This window comes from Euprymna scolopes, chromosome 3 (assembly GCF_053919585.1).
Source record: "Euprymna scolopes isolate OS-2025 chromosome 3, ASM5391958v1, whole genome shotgun sequence".
NCBI lineage: Eukaryota > Metazoa > Mollusca > Cephalopoda > Sepiida > Sepiolidae > Euprymna > Euprymna scolopes.
The window spans coordinates 167036013-167051172 of record NC_136484.1 but is presented as its reverse complement, the minus strand read 5'-3'; the positions used below and the strand labels follow the sequence as shown (position 1 = coordinate 167051172).

Below are 15160 nucleotides of genomic sequence, written 5' to 3'. Positions count from 1 at the left end.
ACAACAACAGTGTTGATTTCTAATATATTCAAAAAATATTTCTATATCTACAATTTTTAAAAAAAACCAAGGTTTGATCTGATTTTCACCAATAACATTATATCTTTTACGTTGAATTAAGAATTTGCTCGGCTGAATTTTTTGAGAAATGGAGAAATAGTATTAAACTACATTTACTTTTTTAGATTTTCTAAAAAAAAAAATCTTTTTGAATAGAGAAGGTTGTTCAATTCCAAAGCCACACAGCAATCATTTATTCGAAAAAGATAAGTAATATTTCATGTTCACATTATAATTTGAAAAATCTTTAACTTTTAAAGTTCATTTTTTTTTCATTGGTCGTGATTATAGTCGGCTGCAAGATCATAACAGTAACACACACATTTCTTCAGATGCATCCGTTTTAAACTCTGCAAACTTTATCTGGAACTAATACCGAATTTGGAATTGAAGCCTTTATTTAATCCATATTCTTGTTCCACAAAATAAAACTTCTGCCTGGTTATGTAATTCTCTAATGGTTTTTGGCCTCTATAAGTTGTGATGCATTAGTAAAAAAAGAAGAAAAATTAATTTATTATTATTATTAATAATAATTATTATTTAATTATTATAGTTAAATTATAATATTATTGTAATTTTTAGAAATATAAGAGTGAAGTAATTTATGGTTATTTTATGCATCGAGAATTTTGCACCACTCTAAACAAAGCTGAACTAAGACATCAGATCTTGTGCATACACACGACTCAATATCATTTCATATAGAAATAACAATAGCAAAGATATAAGCCATTTTTATTTCATTCAAACACGGTAGTGTTTGAACATATGGTTAAGTGGCAGTTTTAGCCATTTAGAACTGCTTTAAAGCTCCACCGTTCACTCATTTTTCAAACAAATTTCAAACAATTATTACAGTTTATAGATCACCTTCTCAGCTATATTTCTGAAAAAAAATTTCAATTTTTGTTCAGTAAAACAAAAGTTATGATGAATTTATTGGTATTCGAAAAAAAAAAATTAAATAAAAGATATAATTAAGTAAATAAACAGAACAGAAACAGAAAGAAGGGACAAAAAAAAAGAGAGAAATAGAATTAACGGGCGACGTCATAAGTGAAAGATTATCAGTCCTAGCACGGCAAAGAGCATCACTTTTGTGAGTACTCTCTCTCTATATATAACCCAAATAAGCTGGCATGCAACCGACATTCCTGCTATGATTTATGAAGGTGTCGACGACAACAGCCAATGGTAACTAATTAGAAAAAATCGTCTCTAAAACGTCAATGTTCAAAAAGTTGCTATGGTAACCAACAGCCAATCAAAAAAAAAAACGTCTCTCACGTTCCTTACTTATTCTGAAGACTTTTGAACATCAGTAATTTTATTATAATTTTATTTTAATGAACGAAAATTGAAAATTTTTATTTCAGAATATAGCTGAGATGAGGGCGGGGGCTATGAACTGTAAAAATGTTTGAAATTTGGTCGCAAAATAAGTGAACGGTAAAGCTTTAAAGCAGTTCTAAATAAGTAAAATCAACACTTAGTCATATATGTAAACACCGTAGTGTTTGAATGATGAAGTAATCAGAAAGTTATGCCATGGACACGTTGACAATTCAAAAACTATTGGAAATTTTATTACTTCATTAAAGAGTATCAGATCTATATTTTTATAAGTTGAGAAAATCGATTTTTTACAATGAACAGAATTAAAGTTATAACAAAAAGTGTAATTCACCTTTTCCATGGCCTTTGACCTTTGACCTAGATATATCAAAATTAATGACATAAATCATGATTGATATTTTGACAAAGTTTAGTAACGATTAATCAAGTGATAAAGATATGAGACTGCACACAAATGTAGTGACAAACCGAAAACAAAGCCTCCACCTTGGTGAACGTAATAAAATACCAGTTTTTTTTTGTTTTTTTTTAATTCCACTTTCACCCCAAACAAGGCACAGTGCCAGTTGGGCCTACTATCGGGGACATAAGTTGCAGGGACATTATGAAGGGCGATGAGCAGCAAGATGTCTGTTCACATTGCACTTGAACTTCTGCATGTCAGTACAGTTCGGAAAACAGAATCCAAAATGGAGTTCCAAAGTCTAGCAGTTCTGAGGAAGAAACTATTGGAATAGAAGGTTTTCTTACACCTAGAGATCTCTACTGTAAAGGGGTGGGATTTAGCTGCTTGTCAGGTTTGACGGAGATATTTACATCGAAAGGGTACCAGCGCTTGTAATTCGTCAGAGCATTCATCATTAAAATACTTGTAGAACAAGCAGAGGGATGCAAAATTTCATTGATGGGACAGAGGCTGAAGCTTACATGACAGTTCAGGACCTATCAAATTGGCGATTTTCTTTTGAACCCTATGCAGGAAGGAGAGACTAGTAGCAGATGCACCAGCCCAAATGTGACAGCAATACTCCATACATGGGTGAATGGTGGCCTTGTAGAGGTATAGGATACTTTCAGGCGTAAGCTTTCTAGCATGGTAGAGTTTGTTATGGTGGTAACGGTGGTTGGATGGTTTACGACACCCACTTAAAACTCAGGTGTTCCAAGTTCGAAGCGGCATTACCACTTTCACGCCATTGATTTGAAATTCTGTACAGTTCCTGAGTTTCCCATAAAGATTCCCAAGTTTAACTGAAAGATTTCCAAGTTTGAAAAGATTCCCCTGAAGAAGGTTGGAGATTATTTCCGCTGAAATATTGTGTAACATAACAAAATGAAAGTAAGTGAACGGTGGCTAAGTGATTAACGACACTGACTGACAACTCAGATGTGCCAAGTTCGAATCCAGTTCGTTCCACGGAAACATTTTCATCAAACCCACACTTGACCTTGTGTGTAACCTCGTGGATGGGATCAAAATAATCTAAAATAACATATCTGTTTGTTATTGGTTTTCTTTGGTGTTAATGATATCATGAATCACCTCCAAATTAAAAAACAAAAACAAAAAAACATTCCAACTTACCATCGTTCATGCTGTAATAGTCCCAACCATAGAAATTAGGCGCAAGATTGTGATCAGTATATATAATGTTGGTCAAGTCGCAACGTCTATGTTCTTCTTTATATTCAAACATCAAGCAACCTGGTAATTGCTGGCAACGTGCTATACATTGTTTGATCGAAATGTCTTGAAATCGGGATATACGACCTCGCTTCTTTATTGAGACACCTTTAACCACAATGATTTCTCCAGACCCTGGTTAAAAAGAAAAGAAAAAAAAAATAAAGAAACATGTTGCCTTTCACAAATAAATTTATTTTTGACTCTAATTCATAAAGCGGTTTTGTTAAATATTTTTTTTTTTTTTATACAAGGTGTTACCGTTTGGAATCATATCTACAGGGAACTATGTGGGAGTTGAGCAGTGAGATGCTTAGTTACATTACATTTAAACTTCTACATGTTAGTACCGCTAGGAAAGCAGGAAACAGGGAGGGCAGCAGCCCAAGGGAAGAAACTATCAGAGTAGAAAACTTTCCAGCATCTAAGGATCTCAAAAGTAAAGGGGTGGAATTTTGCTGCGTGCTGAGTTAAGGTTAGGGTTAGAGCGATTCCACCTTTGATTATTTTTTCCTATTTCCTGTTGATTTCGACAAAATTTGATTGTAAATTGCAGTTTTATCATATTACGTAATATTGAAGATTACTCTAAAAACAGGGGAGGTAATGCAGTCTGTCATTTTGGTAACCAATATTTCCATTTTTTATCAATGGCAGATTGAAAACAAAAAAAAAAGGATGAGACTAATTTTTAATAAAAATTGCTTGGCGATCTTCTATTTGATCATTTATTCTGATTTTTTGCGAAGATGCTTATTTCTGCATGACAAGTAAGTACACCAAAGTGTTTTTACCTGAAATGCAATTTTCACTTGTGACTCATATATATAAATAAACTAGTAAATGTATGCATATGTGTGTGTCTGAAAATATTTAAACAATAAACTTTTAAACTTCTGATCACAAAACACTGAAATTATCAGGAAATCATACACCATTAATGGTTTATAACAAGTAAAATCTTCGTTTTGATACATGAAAAATGCATACAGAAATATGCCAGCAAGTTGAAATGCAACTTACCAACATATTACCATTACTTTTGTGCATGCGCAAATTCATTCATAGCTTGAAGTGGTTTCATTTAAAATTTTTCTTATCTTTGTCTTCATAGCTCAAACAGTAGAGAACATGGCTTGAGTGCGAAATGTTTCAGTTTCAATTGTAGTTGATGGCACCCAAATTAACTTTTAAAATAAGTATGGTATATATTAGGTACAATATAATATTCAATAGAGAATTGGCTCTGTAATAATGAATACAAAATCTGCATGAATTAAAATATATTCAATTGTATTTTATGACTGGGCAAGACTATTGTCCCCTTTTTCACTATTTTTTGTTTGTTTCCTTTTCCTCTCTTTTATTTACTAAAACAAGCTTTAATGTCACATATCGTGCTACCAGATCAGGCTCTCTGAAGATACTAGCATCCTAATGCACCAAACATTGATGTTACTGTTTTTTTTTTCCTTCCCCTTTGCAAAACTCAGTCATATTCTGCAAAGTCAAAAACAGAACAACAATTTTCTTCTACAAATCAACTAACCCAAACAACCTGAATGAAGATTTGAAGATATTGTTACATACATTATTTGTTTAAAACATCACAGAATTCAAACACCATTTCTGCAGAAGCACTGCCAATAAGACACGCCCCTAACTTATTGGCTGCTAATTCTGTAGCAAAAATGAAAGAAAAATAAAACTGTCTTGACTCACCCACACACTTTGGCATTGCATGCCCTTTTTCTCACACTGAAACAAAACAACTGACTTTAATGATTGGCCGAGAATTACATATATACAATCAACCAACATCCCAGGTATTTTTTGCTGCAATAAATCCAGCTAATAATTAATTAGTCGTTTGTGTGTTTGATGAGACGGCAACAGTAATGTGCTTGTTCGTAAATTCAGCAGCTTTTTGGGCAATTACCAGAAATCAACTAGTCATTGAGAGCAGCAGCAGTAATCAAACTGTCCTTTTAAGGACAACACACAAATTATTTTATCTGATCCAACTTCTCCTTTTCAGGACAGAAAAGCTATATTTAATGAAACATGACCTTCACTCTATACTGCTGTTTGCCATCTGAGACTCCTCTCAGCCTGCCACTCCAGTTTCTGACCCTGTTCCAACTCTTGCTACAGCAGCACCTGCTTCAGTGGCTCCATCTCCTTCCTTCACCAACCCTTCCTGTTTTAGCTCTTTTTAGCGGTTCCTGCCTGTAGCCTCCAACTTCCTGTTGTAGTTTCTGTTGATGTCCAGCTTCCTGTTCCCGTGTCTGTCAACGTCCAGCTTCCTGTTCCCATGTCTGTCAACGTCCAGCTTCCTGTTCCCGTGTCTGTCAACGTCCAGCTTTCTGTTCCAGTGGCCATCAACGTCTAACTCCCTGTTCCAGTGCTCGTCAATGACCAGCTCTCTATTCCAGTGCCATTCCATGTCCTGACCTCATTTCAGTGCCTGTTGACTTCTTGGTTTGCTGTTCCAGTATCAGGTCTCATCTATACAGTCTGGACCAACTTGAGGCATTTCACTATATCTTATTTTAACCCCATGAGACATTCTGCTTATTACGGGTGACAACATTCCAGTCGAGCCTTAAACAAGTGACAACATTCTTATCCAGTCTCATACCAGTGACAACATTCCTTGTTCTGCCTAACATCAGTGTGAAAATATCAATATACACTATCCCATTTTTAAATATTTACTTGTTTCTTTTTTTTTAACTGTTCATCTGTGTTTATTATCTCTTTGCTATTGCTGTTATTTCACTATTTCGTGTCTACTATAATTGTGCGGTCAACAAGCTTCCACAAATCGATTCGTGCTCCTTGCAACAATATAAACAGTTTGAAACATAAAAACTTTTACAAAAATGACTGACTTTGGTGTTTAATAAACCGAAAGGGATTGATATGCCATGAAACAAAGCAACCAAAGTAAACACCATGAATAAATATTTGAAGAAATAAAGAACATGACACATAAAATTTTTACAAAGCTGGCCGGATTCATCATTTAATAACCCAAAAAGGGATTGATATGATCTGAAACAAAACAACCAAACTAAACACCATGAATAAATATTTGAAAATATAAATAACTTGAACCGTAAAAACTTTTAACAAAATGTCTCGATTCAGCAATAAATAACAGCCAAAAGCGTTAACATGCCATGAAACAAAACAACCAAACAACCAATTTAATATCACAATATCCCCATGGAAGCTGTGTTATTACTGCTCGTTCAATAAAAGGCAAACGTTGTAGTGAGTTCTCTGTGGATGCTTCAGAATTTGAAAATTGTGAACACATTTTGCTATCTTGATGATATGACCTGTGCCGGTGTGGAATATGAATTAATTTTGATCTCGTGTGTACAAACTACATCAGGGAACTTTCGTGAACTTCTACAACCATAATTTGAGGGAGGAATGACGTAATCACTGAAAGTTACCCCCCTCCCGCCTCCATGTGCGTATCCACCCATCTACTCTAATAAAAAGGAAGGTATAATGCCTGGGAGGATATTCTCATTAAAACAATCGTCAATCCATGTGAGGATAATCTTAAGTACTAACACACCTACAACCATAATTTGAGGGAGGAATGACGTCATCACCAGAAGTTCCTCGCCTCTCTATTATGAGTATCGCCATCCACTCTATTAAAAAGGAAAGTATAAAGCTTGGGAGGATATTCCCAATCCACAATCGTCAATCCATGTGAGAATAATCTAAATTACTAACATACCTACAACCATAATTTGAGAGAGGAATCACGTCATCACCGAAAGTTACCCCCCTCTATGTGTGCATACCCCATCCACTCTAATAAAAAGGAAGGTATAAAGCCTGGGAGGATATTCTGATTAAAACAATCAATCTATGTGAGAATACTCTAAAGAACTAACACACCTACAACCATAATTTGAGGGATTATCAATTCTTATCTAAAAAAATTCCAAAGTATAATTTTTTTTGCGATTTTATTTTCAAATATTGTTTTAACAACTTTTTTGTTTCCGCTAAATCTTTTTTTTTTGGGGGGGGGGAGAAGGGGCTTTTCTTTTTTACTCTGAAAAGTTTTCTTACTGATATTTATTTTTGTTAAGTAAGTCCTTTTTATTTCACACATTGCGTTGTAATTAATTTTCAATTAAAAAATAAATTTTCTTGCTGAAATGACTTTCGCGATTTCATTGAAATGTGTCACCTGCCTAATCATAGCAGCATTTTCCGACTGCTTGCTGTAACCTGCTGGAAGATACTGACATGAAGTTGGGTTAGGTTCTGGATCAGTACCACATTTTCGCTCATCATTAAAAAACCACACACACTTAAATAGAAACATTTATATATACATATATACTATGCGTATAAAGAAATTTCTTACGAGGAATTAGTTGGTAATACTCTCTGCGCTTGTTTTTACGAACGTAATTATTTGTGGTAGCATCCACGCTAAAAAGATAGCATCGCTTGTTTAAAGTGTCGAAGTCGAAAGATTTGCACATGGAATTCAGGACACAGTTTTTTGCACACTCGTCACGACCAACGTTTGGAAACACTTTCAGATTTTCCATGCCTCGCAGAGATCCATTGTGGATGTGGATGAATGATGCAGATGCGGCTTCATGTAATGGTGATGTGTTTGGAACTGAAACAGAAGCAAGAATAATTTTGATTAATTCGATTTCAACATTGCATTACTATATCATCAATAATTACCCCTTTTCATACTGTTGAAAGCCATTGGTAGAATTTAGGGTACTAGTGCACTTATTGATCCGTGCTGAAATAATAACGTTATTATTGAAAAAGCCATTCTTAACCTATTCTGTACTTTAACCTTACAATTGAATAAAAAAAAAACCATATCAGAAAACTTTAATTAAACTTGGACATACGATTTTAAAAAAAAATAGTGCGGATCAGTAAGTGCACTAGCACCAAATTTAGAAATGTTTGAGCAAATTTATAAGATTAATAAGTATAATTAATGGAATCATGCGGAAATTCCACAGTATTTTCAGCGTAAATCTGCATTACTACTGGAATTATTATGGAATCGTTTGTTACATGCCCTGTGATTGGATAACAAACAACCAATCACAGGCGTTTTTGTTTTGTTTGTTTGCTTTTTTCTTCAAAGTCCCTTTTTCTTCTCCTGTTAATCCACTAACCACCAGACACGGCTGCTGCTGCTGCTATCCCTACCTTTTGTGAGAAATTATAGCAGTAGCAGCGGAGTTATCATTGGTTAATAATTTATCACGCCACTCGGAAGAGATTGGGCGCGAAATTTGTGTCTGTTTGTTTTTCAGGAGACAGTTTTCGACAAGACAGCGAACGGAGGAGACGTCACCCTTCCCGCCGCACCATATGGCAGCCTTTGCCTCAAGATATTCCCCACGAGGGGATTTTAAAAACCCCAAAAAATGGGTTTAATTAATTTTCGGACTTGTTTGTCCAACAAGGCATGAGTGAACCGTTATGATGAAAAATCTAAGTTAAACGTGTTTCAGCGTGCCGATGTTAACGAATCATTTTTAGACGAAAAGTCTAAGTTAAACATTTCTCAACTTGTCGACAGTGACGACTTACGTTGAAACGAGAAGGAGATGGACTTTAACTCTGGATAAACTGTTAACTCTGTAAATCGAACTCTGATACTCCCAAGGGAACTTTTGGATCATAAGATCCTATTATACCCGAGCCAGTTATGTGCAGCTGAAAAAAGTGTAGCATTTTTTTTGCAACCTCGAGGATTACATTAATAAAGACGTCTGTTCAATTTTAAGGTAATTTTGTTGTTTGCTTATATTTTTTCATGCACTGCTAGGCGCCCCCCAAAAAGGGCTACATGGAGGGAATGGAAATATTTCTCACATGTAGACCCTTTTTCTTGCAAAAAAAATGAAAAATGATGAATATTAAAATAAATAGATAAATTCTTGTTGAAAACATTTTTAATTCGATATTGATATTACTAACGTATCGTAATTCTTTCCTTTTATGTAAGACCCACGAGGTCGTGAAATAAAAAAGGAGGAATCATACCTAATTAAAACAATAATAATATCTGTTAAATTTTAAATAAACCGAAATCGGTAAATTTTCAAAAAGTTATGTTGCTGGGACTTGTTGTCACTTGTTGTCACAGTTTTAAATTTAAAGTGGTGTCCGTCCTTCTGATTAAATTCTATCGGTGCTATTTTTATGTAGACGATTTAGTGTGATTGTTTCGGTCTGTTGTTTCCTTTTACTTTGGTTTTGCCTTTGCCTCACGGTAACAAAGTTTGCTGGGGGGATCCTTTAAAGGCTTCGGTATGGCGGTGAAAGAATTAGCCGCCAAAATTGAGTCGAAGAAATTAAGAATCGACTGTGCCTTATAAGAAAATCTTTCCTACCTTCAATGACCTCGGGTTTTGAGAGATGGATGCGAAAGCGTCTTTCCCTTTGTGATTGTTTTTTATACTAATGGATAAATCATGTGACCCTAGACCTTCTATAAAATTGTATGGGTTGACTAGCTTGTGTGTTATTTTTTTACCCCCACTCCTGAGTCTACGCTGCTGCGATTATTTTGTAAGTCTGTTATCTCCTCTCTGTCTTTTTCCTCTTCTTCCTCTTCACTGAGCCGGATTTTTTTCTACACAATTTTTTCCCCCCTCCTACTGTTTTTACTGTTATTTATAACAGTTTTGTGAACTTTTTTAACCGTTTTTTAAACGGTTCGGCTATGGCTGCTTCTGCGAGCCAGACCCCTGTTATCGTCAATATGGAGACGGAGAACGGCGCAGCTGCAAACCCGTGGACCAAACCCCCGAAAGTCGACATTGACATAGACCAGTTCATAGAGAAGGCAAAACAATGCCTAGACAAAGTCACCAACACCGGACTTATAGTCGACATACCGAAACTCGAAGAGATCAACAAGAGATGCCTTACACTATTCGTCGTGGATAGAAAGTCCAAAAAAGTAATACGAGCCTCAGTCGACATCATCCTAAACCTACTAGCTAACGCAGGATTGAGACCCTTACGCGTCATCAAATGTAAGGGGTACAACACGTGGAGCGCTCTCTTCAACACCGCGCAGGAGTGCCTCACTATTTCCCAAAAGGGAATCATCACCCAACAACATATCCTCAGAACAGAGTATATGGGCAAGAGACGCACCACAGTCTCAGTTTTCCACGTCCCGCACCACATTGACGGCGAACAACTTGGTGCCTTCTTCTTAAAATTCGGGGAGATGGTCCACGTGGAAGTGGATGAGTTCCACGGAGTATGGAGCTTTGACATACTCCTCAATAAAGAGGATTTTATGAGTATACCATTCTTCTTAGAGGTTGGCGAAGAAAGACTACCGATAATAGTGGCCGGCAGACGTCCCACATGTTGGAACTGCGGGGAAATCGGACACCTAACATCCGAGTGTCCACTTAAAAAACCCCCACCAAACCAAAAGAAAACTACAGGCCAGCACTTAGGAACCAGCATGCCAAGTATTCCCAAACAGCCAGCTGATGAAGCGACCAACGACATCCTGAAAGGAGAACCCTGGCAGATCGCTCCCGGCAAAAAAACCCCTGGACGCATCTCCCTCGACCAGATGAGGGAGGAAGCCATGCTGCAGAAAGACCCTGGTAGGGAAAAGTACCTCGAAATCATAAACTTAAAAAAAACTGGACCTTCAAAAAAAACAAATACCTCAATCCCCATGTAAATCACCTCCACCCAAAAACTTGAAGCTAATCACTAGTTCCCCCTCTACATCCAAAACTCCTTCCCCGTTCAAAATGCCTCCTCCAGTCACATCTCCCGTCCCTCCAAAAACACCCAAACTAATACCACTAAGCCCCATTAAGAAAAACAAATCCTCCATTCCTGTCCTAGCTACCTCTAAGTCCCCTCACAATACCCCTCCCACTTCACCTGATAAAACCTCGACTAACCCTATTAACATGGACACCACCCCCGCAATTGATATAAAGAAAAAAACCCTCTACCTCCCTGGAAAAGATATCTGTATATTAAATGCTGCTGCATTGAACAACAACAAAAATTTTAAAGGTGCTGACCTCAGCAAGTTAATCGATTTCAGGGAGATAGGGGGAAAGCTAATAGACACCCCCACCAATTTCCCCAATGCAAAACGGATTTTGACCGTTATTAGGAAGAAAGAAGAAGCCAAGGACCTATGGCAAATGCTGGAGGAGGCAAACAAGACCTTCAATCTTTCCCCTCCCATAGTAATATTCAAAGACTCTGACATAAAAAGCCTAAAAAAATGTTGTGTTGGGAGGGTCCCGGTAAAAATTCACCCCTCCCTGTATAGGATAGCAAAATTAACCTATCCTTTGCATGTCGGTGGTATCTCTCGTGACGGCCTCATCGATACTACGATGGGTACTTATTCCCTCACGAGAGCCGTCGGCATGCTCACGACCGCGATGTTCGTTCCTGGTTCCCAACCCTAAGGCACCACCATGGATCTCAAGCTTGCTAGTTTAAATGTCCGAGGGCTAAGGGCCGACTCGCGCAAATGGCGCTTGAGTTTGGACCTGCAGCACCTCGGAGTGGATATCTGTTGTGTGCAGGAAACCCACCTTATTCCTGGTGACCATTTGGGTGCACTGTCTAAGACCTTTGAGGCTTACTCAGCGCACTATAATTCTTGCTCGAGAGGGGTTTCCTGGCTAGTTAAAAGGTCTCTAGATGCGTCGTGTGACCCGTGTTACTTGGATCCGGAGGGAAGACTATGTGTTTTGGATGCTACCATAAAGGGTAGGGCATTACGTCTTATTGGGGTTTATGCGCCCAATAGCCATTCTGAGCTGGCTGGTTTTTTTCGGCGGATCGAGCAGTTCATAGATGTTTCCAGAACGGTTATCTTAGCGGGAGACTGGAACGCCGTCCTGGATCCCGAGTTAGATCGATTTGGGTTAACATCTAGGGGAACTAACAGAGATCGGGATGCTGTTTTATTTCGTGAATTTGTGGATAAGTTTGATCTTATCGACAAATTCCGAAATGAAAAGCCCCGTGACTTAGTGTGGACTTGGACAGGTAGAGGCGGCTCCGATTCGATACAGCTCTCGAGCTATATCGACCGGTTCTTAGTTAGGCGAGTCGACGTAGGAGTATTGAATTGTCCAAGTTTCCACAATATAGTTTACTCGGATCACAGACTTGTTCGTGTACGGGTAAACTTAGATAGACCTAAGCCTAGATTAGCCGGTTACTGGAAGCTCAACACGTCGTTGTTCGATGTGAAGGGCTTCCGTGACGGGCTATTACTAACCCTACAGCGGGAATTGACGGGGGCAATTATTGGGAATAGGTGGTGGGTAAAAGTTAAGGAAGCCATTAGGTCCTTTGCTGCTGACTTTAGCAAAAGACTCAAACTAGATTCTAGAGTCTAGACTAGATCGGGCGGTGGAGGAGGGGGATAGTGCTAGCGTTAATATAATTAGGGCTCGGCTTGCCTCCCTTGCTGAAAAGGAGCACCAAGCCTTAGCGATTAGGGCTAGGTTAAAAAGAATGCCCCAGGAAGCAACAAACATGGCCGCTGAACTGCGTGCAGAGGAGCTTAGGCAAGCGGCTGATAGGCACATCGCTCGTGTCACATTGCCGGACGGGCGTACCGTGACCACAAACCAGGGTGTGCTGGAGGCGTTTAGATCCCATTTCCAGGAGCTTTTTTCCATGGAACCCGGTCTGTCATTAGAACAGTTTGACACCTATTTGGCTGACTTTTCTCGTCTTTCGACGACCGAAGCGGCTAGGTGCGAAGGTGGCATAACGGAGGATGAAGTCATTGAAGCCTTAAAGCGGGTCGGCCTTAATAAGTCACCGGGGATCGATGGTCTTCCCTACGAAGTGTATTTGAGGTTGTCGCACATCTTTGTCCCCTTACTGACGGTTTTGTTTAACTCATGGTTTAGGAACGGCTCAATCCCCAAGTACTTTACCATGGGTGTGATAAAGCTTGTTCGTAAAAGCAAAGATGGAGGGGATGGGTTAGGTAATTTCAGGCCCTTAACGATGCTTAACGCTGAGTTAAAGATTTTGGCCAAGATTCTCGCAAATCGTCTGCAGCTTGTCCTGGCTCGTCTTATTAGCCCCGAGCAAACGTGTGCCGTGAAGGGCAGGACAATCCAGGATAACTTGCACTCGATACGCCTGATGATAGAAAAAGTCGACACTGAGGCCGCGCTGATCAATTTAGATCAGTCCAAAGCCTTCGATAGGGTTGACCATCGGTACTTGGGGGCTGTTTTATCGGCAGCCGGTTTTGGCCCGCAATTTCGCTCTTGGGTTCATCTTCTCTATGCTAACCCCGCGGTGATGGTAGAAGTAAATGGGAAGAGGTCGAGACCCTTCAGTTTGTCACGTTCCATTCGTCAAGGGTGCCCGTTATCACCCATGCTATATGTGCTTGTGATCGAGCCATTTTTGCGCAGGCTAAGGGTGAATCCAGTCCTACGCGGAATCACTTTGCCAGGTGTGGATGCCCAGGCGAAGTACTCCGCCTATGCCGACGACGTAACTGTGCTTGTAACGAGCAGTGCTGAGATTAGTGTCGTCGGTGTAGAAATCAGATTGTATGAAACGGTAACAGGGGCCAAAATTAACTGCGACAAGTCTTCGGGTTTGCGCATTGGTGCCTGGAGGGGTATGCCCCTTCAGGGGCCCTTTAGTTGGAGCGATGGGCCTTGCAAGATACTCGGCGTCTGGTTTGGTCCTGACCTCCAGCTGGAGAAAAATTGGTCGGAGGTTCTGAAAGCGGTACGGTCTGCAGCTTCACGGTGGATCAGTAGAAACCTTTCATTAAAGGGGCGAGCGGAGGTGTGTAATACCCACATCTATCCAATCGCTATTTATCGTCTATCAGTGCTTCCAATCCCGTCAGACACACTGCTATATTTGCAGAGGGCTCTTTTCAACTTCTTATGGCTTGGAAGGGCCCCTAAGGTCTGTCGCGATGTCTGCTACCTACATCCTTCTGAAGGCGGTCTAGGTATGCCAAACGTGGAGATTCGGCTATACACGCTACGGCTCTACTACTTAGATCGAATGTGCACACAAGATAGGGAAAACGGTGGCCTCTGGATGGAGGACACTAAGAAAGCCTTCCCGGCTTTGAGAGGGGTGCACTACTCTGAGGGGGAGGCACACAGGTTGCCCCGAGGTGAATGCCCCTTCTATCGCGAGTGCCGGCGCGCACTGAAGTCCCTCTTAAGAGTGAAGGAAAGCCTCTCTAACACTCTGCTGTTGTCCCGAAAGGCATTATATCGGGTTTTAGTGAGGGGATCCGTAACGGATGTCATCGGTGGGAGGCTCCCTTTGACGAAGGAGCAGCTCCGCTCAATCTGGCCTTGGGCGCCTGGGTCAGGATGCCTCACTAACGACGAGGCTTCCTTGACCTGGCTGGTAATTCGGGATGCTCTCTGGGTCGGTAAGAGACTCCACTCAGCTGGCTTGGTGGACTCGCCTATTTGTAAACGGTGCGGCGATGAGGACGAGACTTTATGTCACGCCTTCGTTTATTGTCGCATCGTGACGCCGCTGATTGAGTTTGTTACAGGTCTCATGGTCCGCATACTAAACGCATCCTCATTAACTTTGGCTCCTATTAATGTCTGTAGCAATTGGGCTCCGACAACGGATAGGCTCAGAAAAGATTTGTGTTTGACCTTGCTAGCTGTGATGAGAGGTGTTATCTGGAACACACGTATGAAAGTGGTCTATGGATCTGAGGACTTTGCTCCCCTCGACCTTATACGACTCTTCCGTCATTATTTGAAGGATCGTATCAAGGCCGAGAGAGTTAGACTCTCTCCGTCAGACTTTGCTGAAAGGTGGGTGTCAGTTGCGCGTGTGTGTCGGGTGAGAGAAGCAAGTCTTGACTGGTTCTTGGATGTTCCTTAGGAAAAAGAATTTTGGGTGACAGGAACGAACGTCAGCCCTGACTCGTTTTTAGTCCAGAGTAGGTCACGATATAGGCAAGAGTAGGACCATTATTTAGGCTTCTTT

The 15160-nt window shown here is 39.7% G+C and overlaps 2 protein-coding genes and 1 long non-coding RNA gene across 4 annotated transcripts in view; 2 read left to right on the top strand and 1 right to left on the bottom strand.

Annotated features, from left to right (window-relative positions):
• Window positions 1-15160, top strand: part of LOC145260258 (uncharacterized) — a 280225-nt gene that overhangs the window by 220533 nt on the left and 44532 nt on the right. The window lies entirely within an intron of this gene.
• Window positions 1-15160, bottom strand: part of LOC145263549 (uncharacterized) — a 51822-nt gene that overhangs the window by 13008 nt on the left and 23654 nt on the right. Inside the window, exons 3-4 of the mRNA XM_080120403.1 lie at window positions 7509-7772; window positions 3005-3238 (exon numbers count right to left, since the gene is read on the bottom strand). Of these exons, the coding sequence (XP_079976529.1) occupies window positions 3005-3238; window positions 7509-7772 (498 nt within the window). The remainder of the gene's footprint in view (window positions 1-3004; window positions 3239-7508; window positions 7773-15160) is intronic.
• LOC145263561 (uncharacterized) overlaps window positions 1-15160 on the top strand; it is a 39389-nt gene that overhangs the window by 15359 nt on the left and 8870 nt on the right. The window lies entirely within an intron of this gene.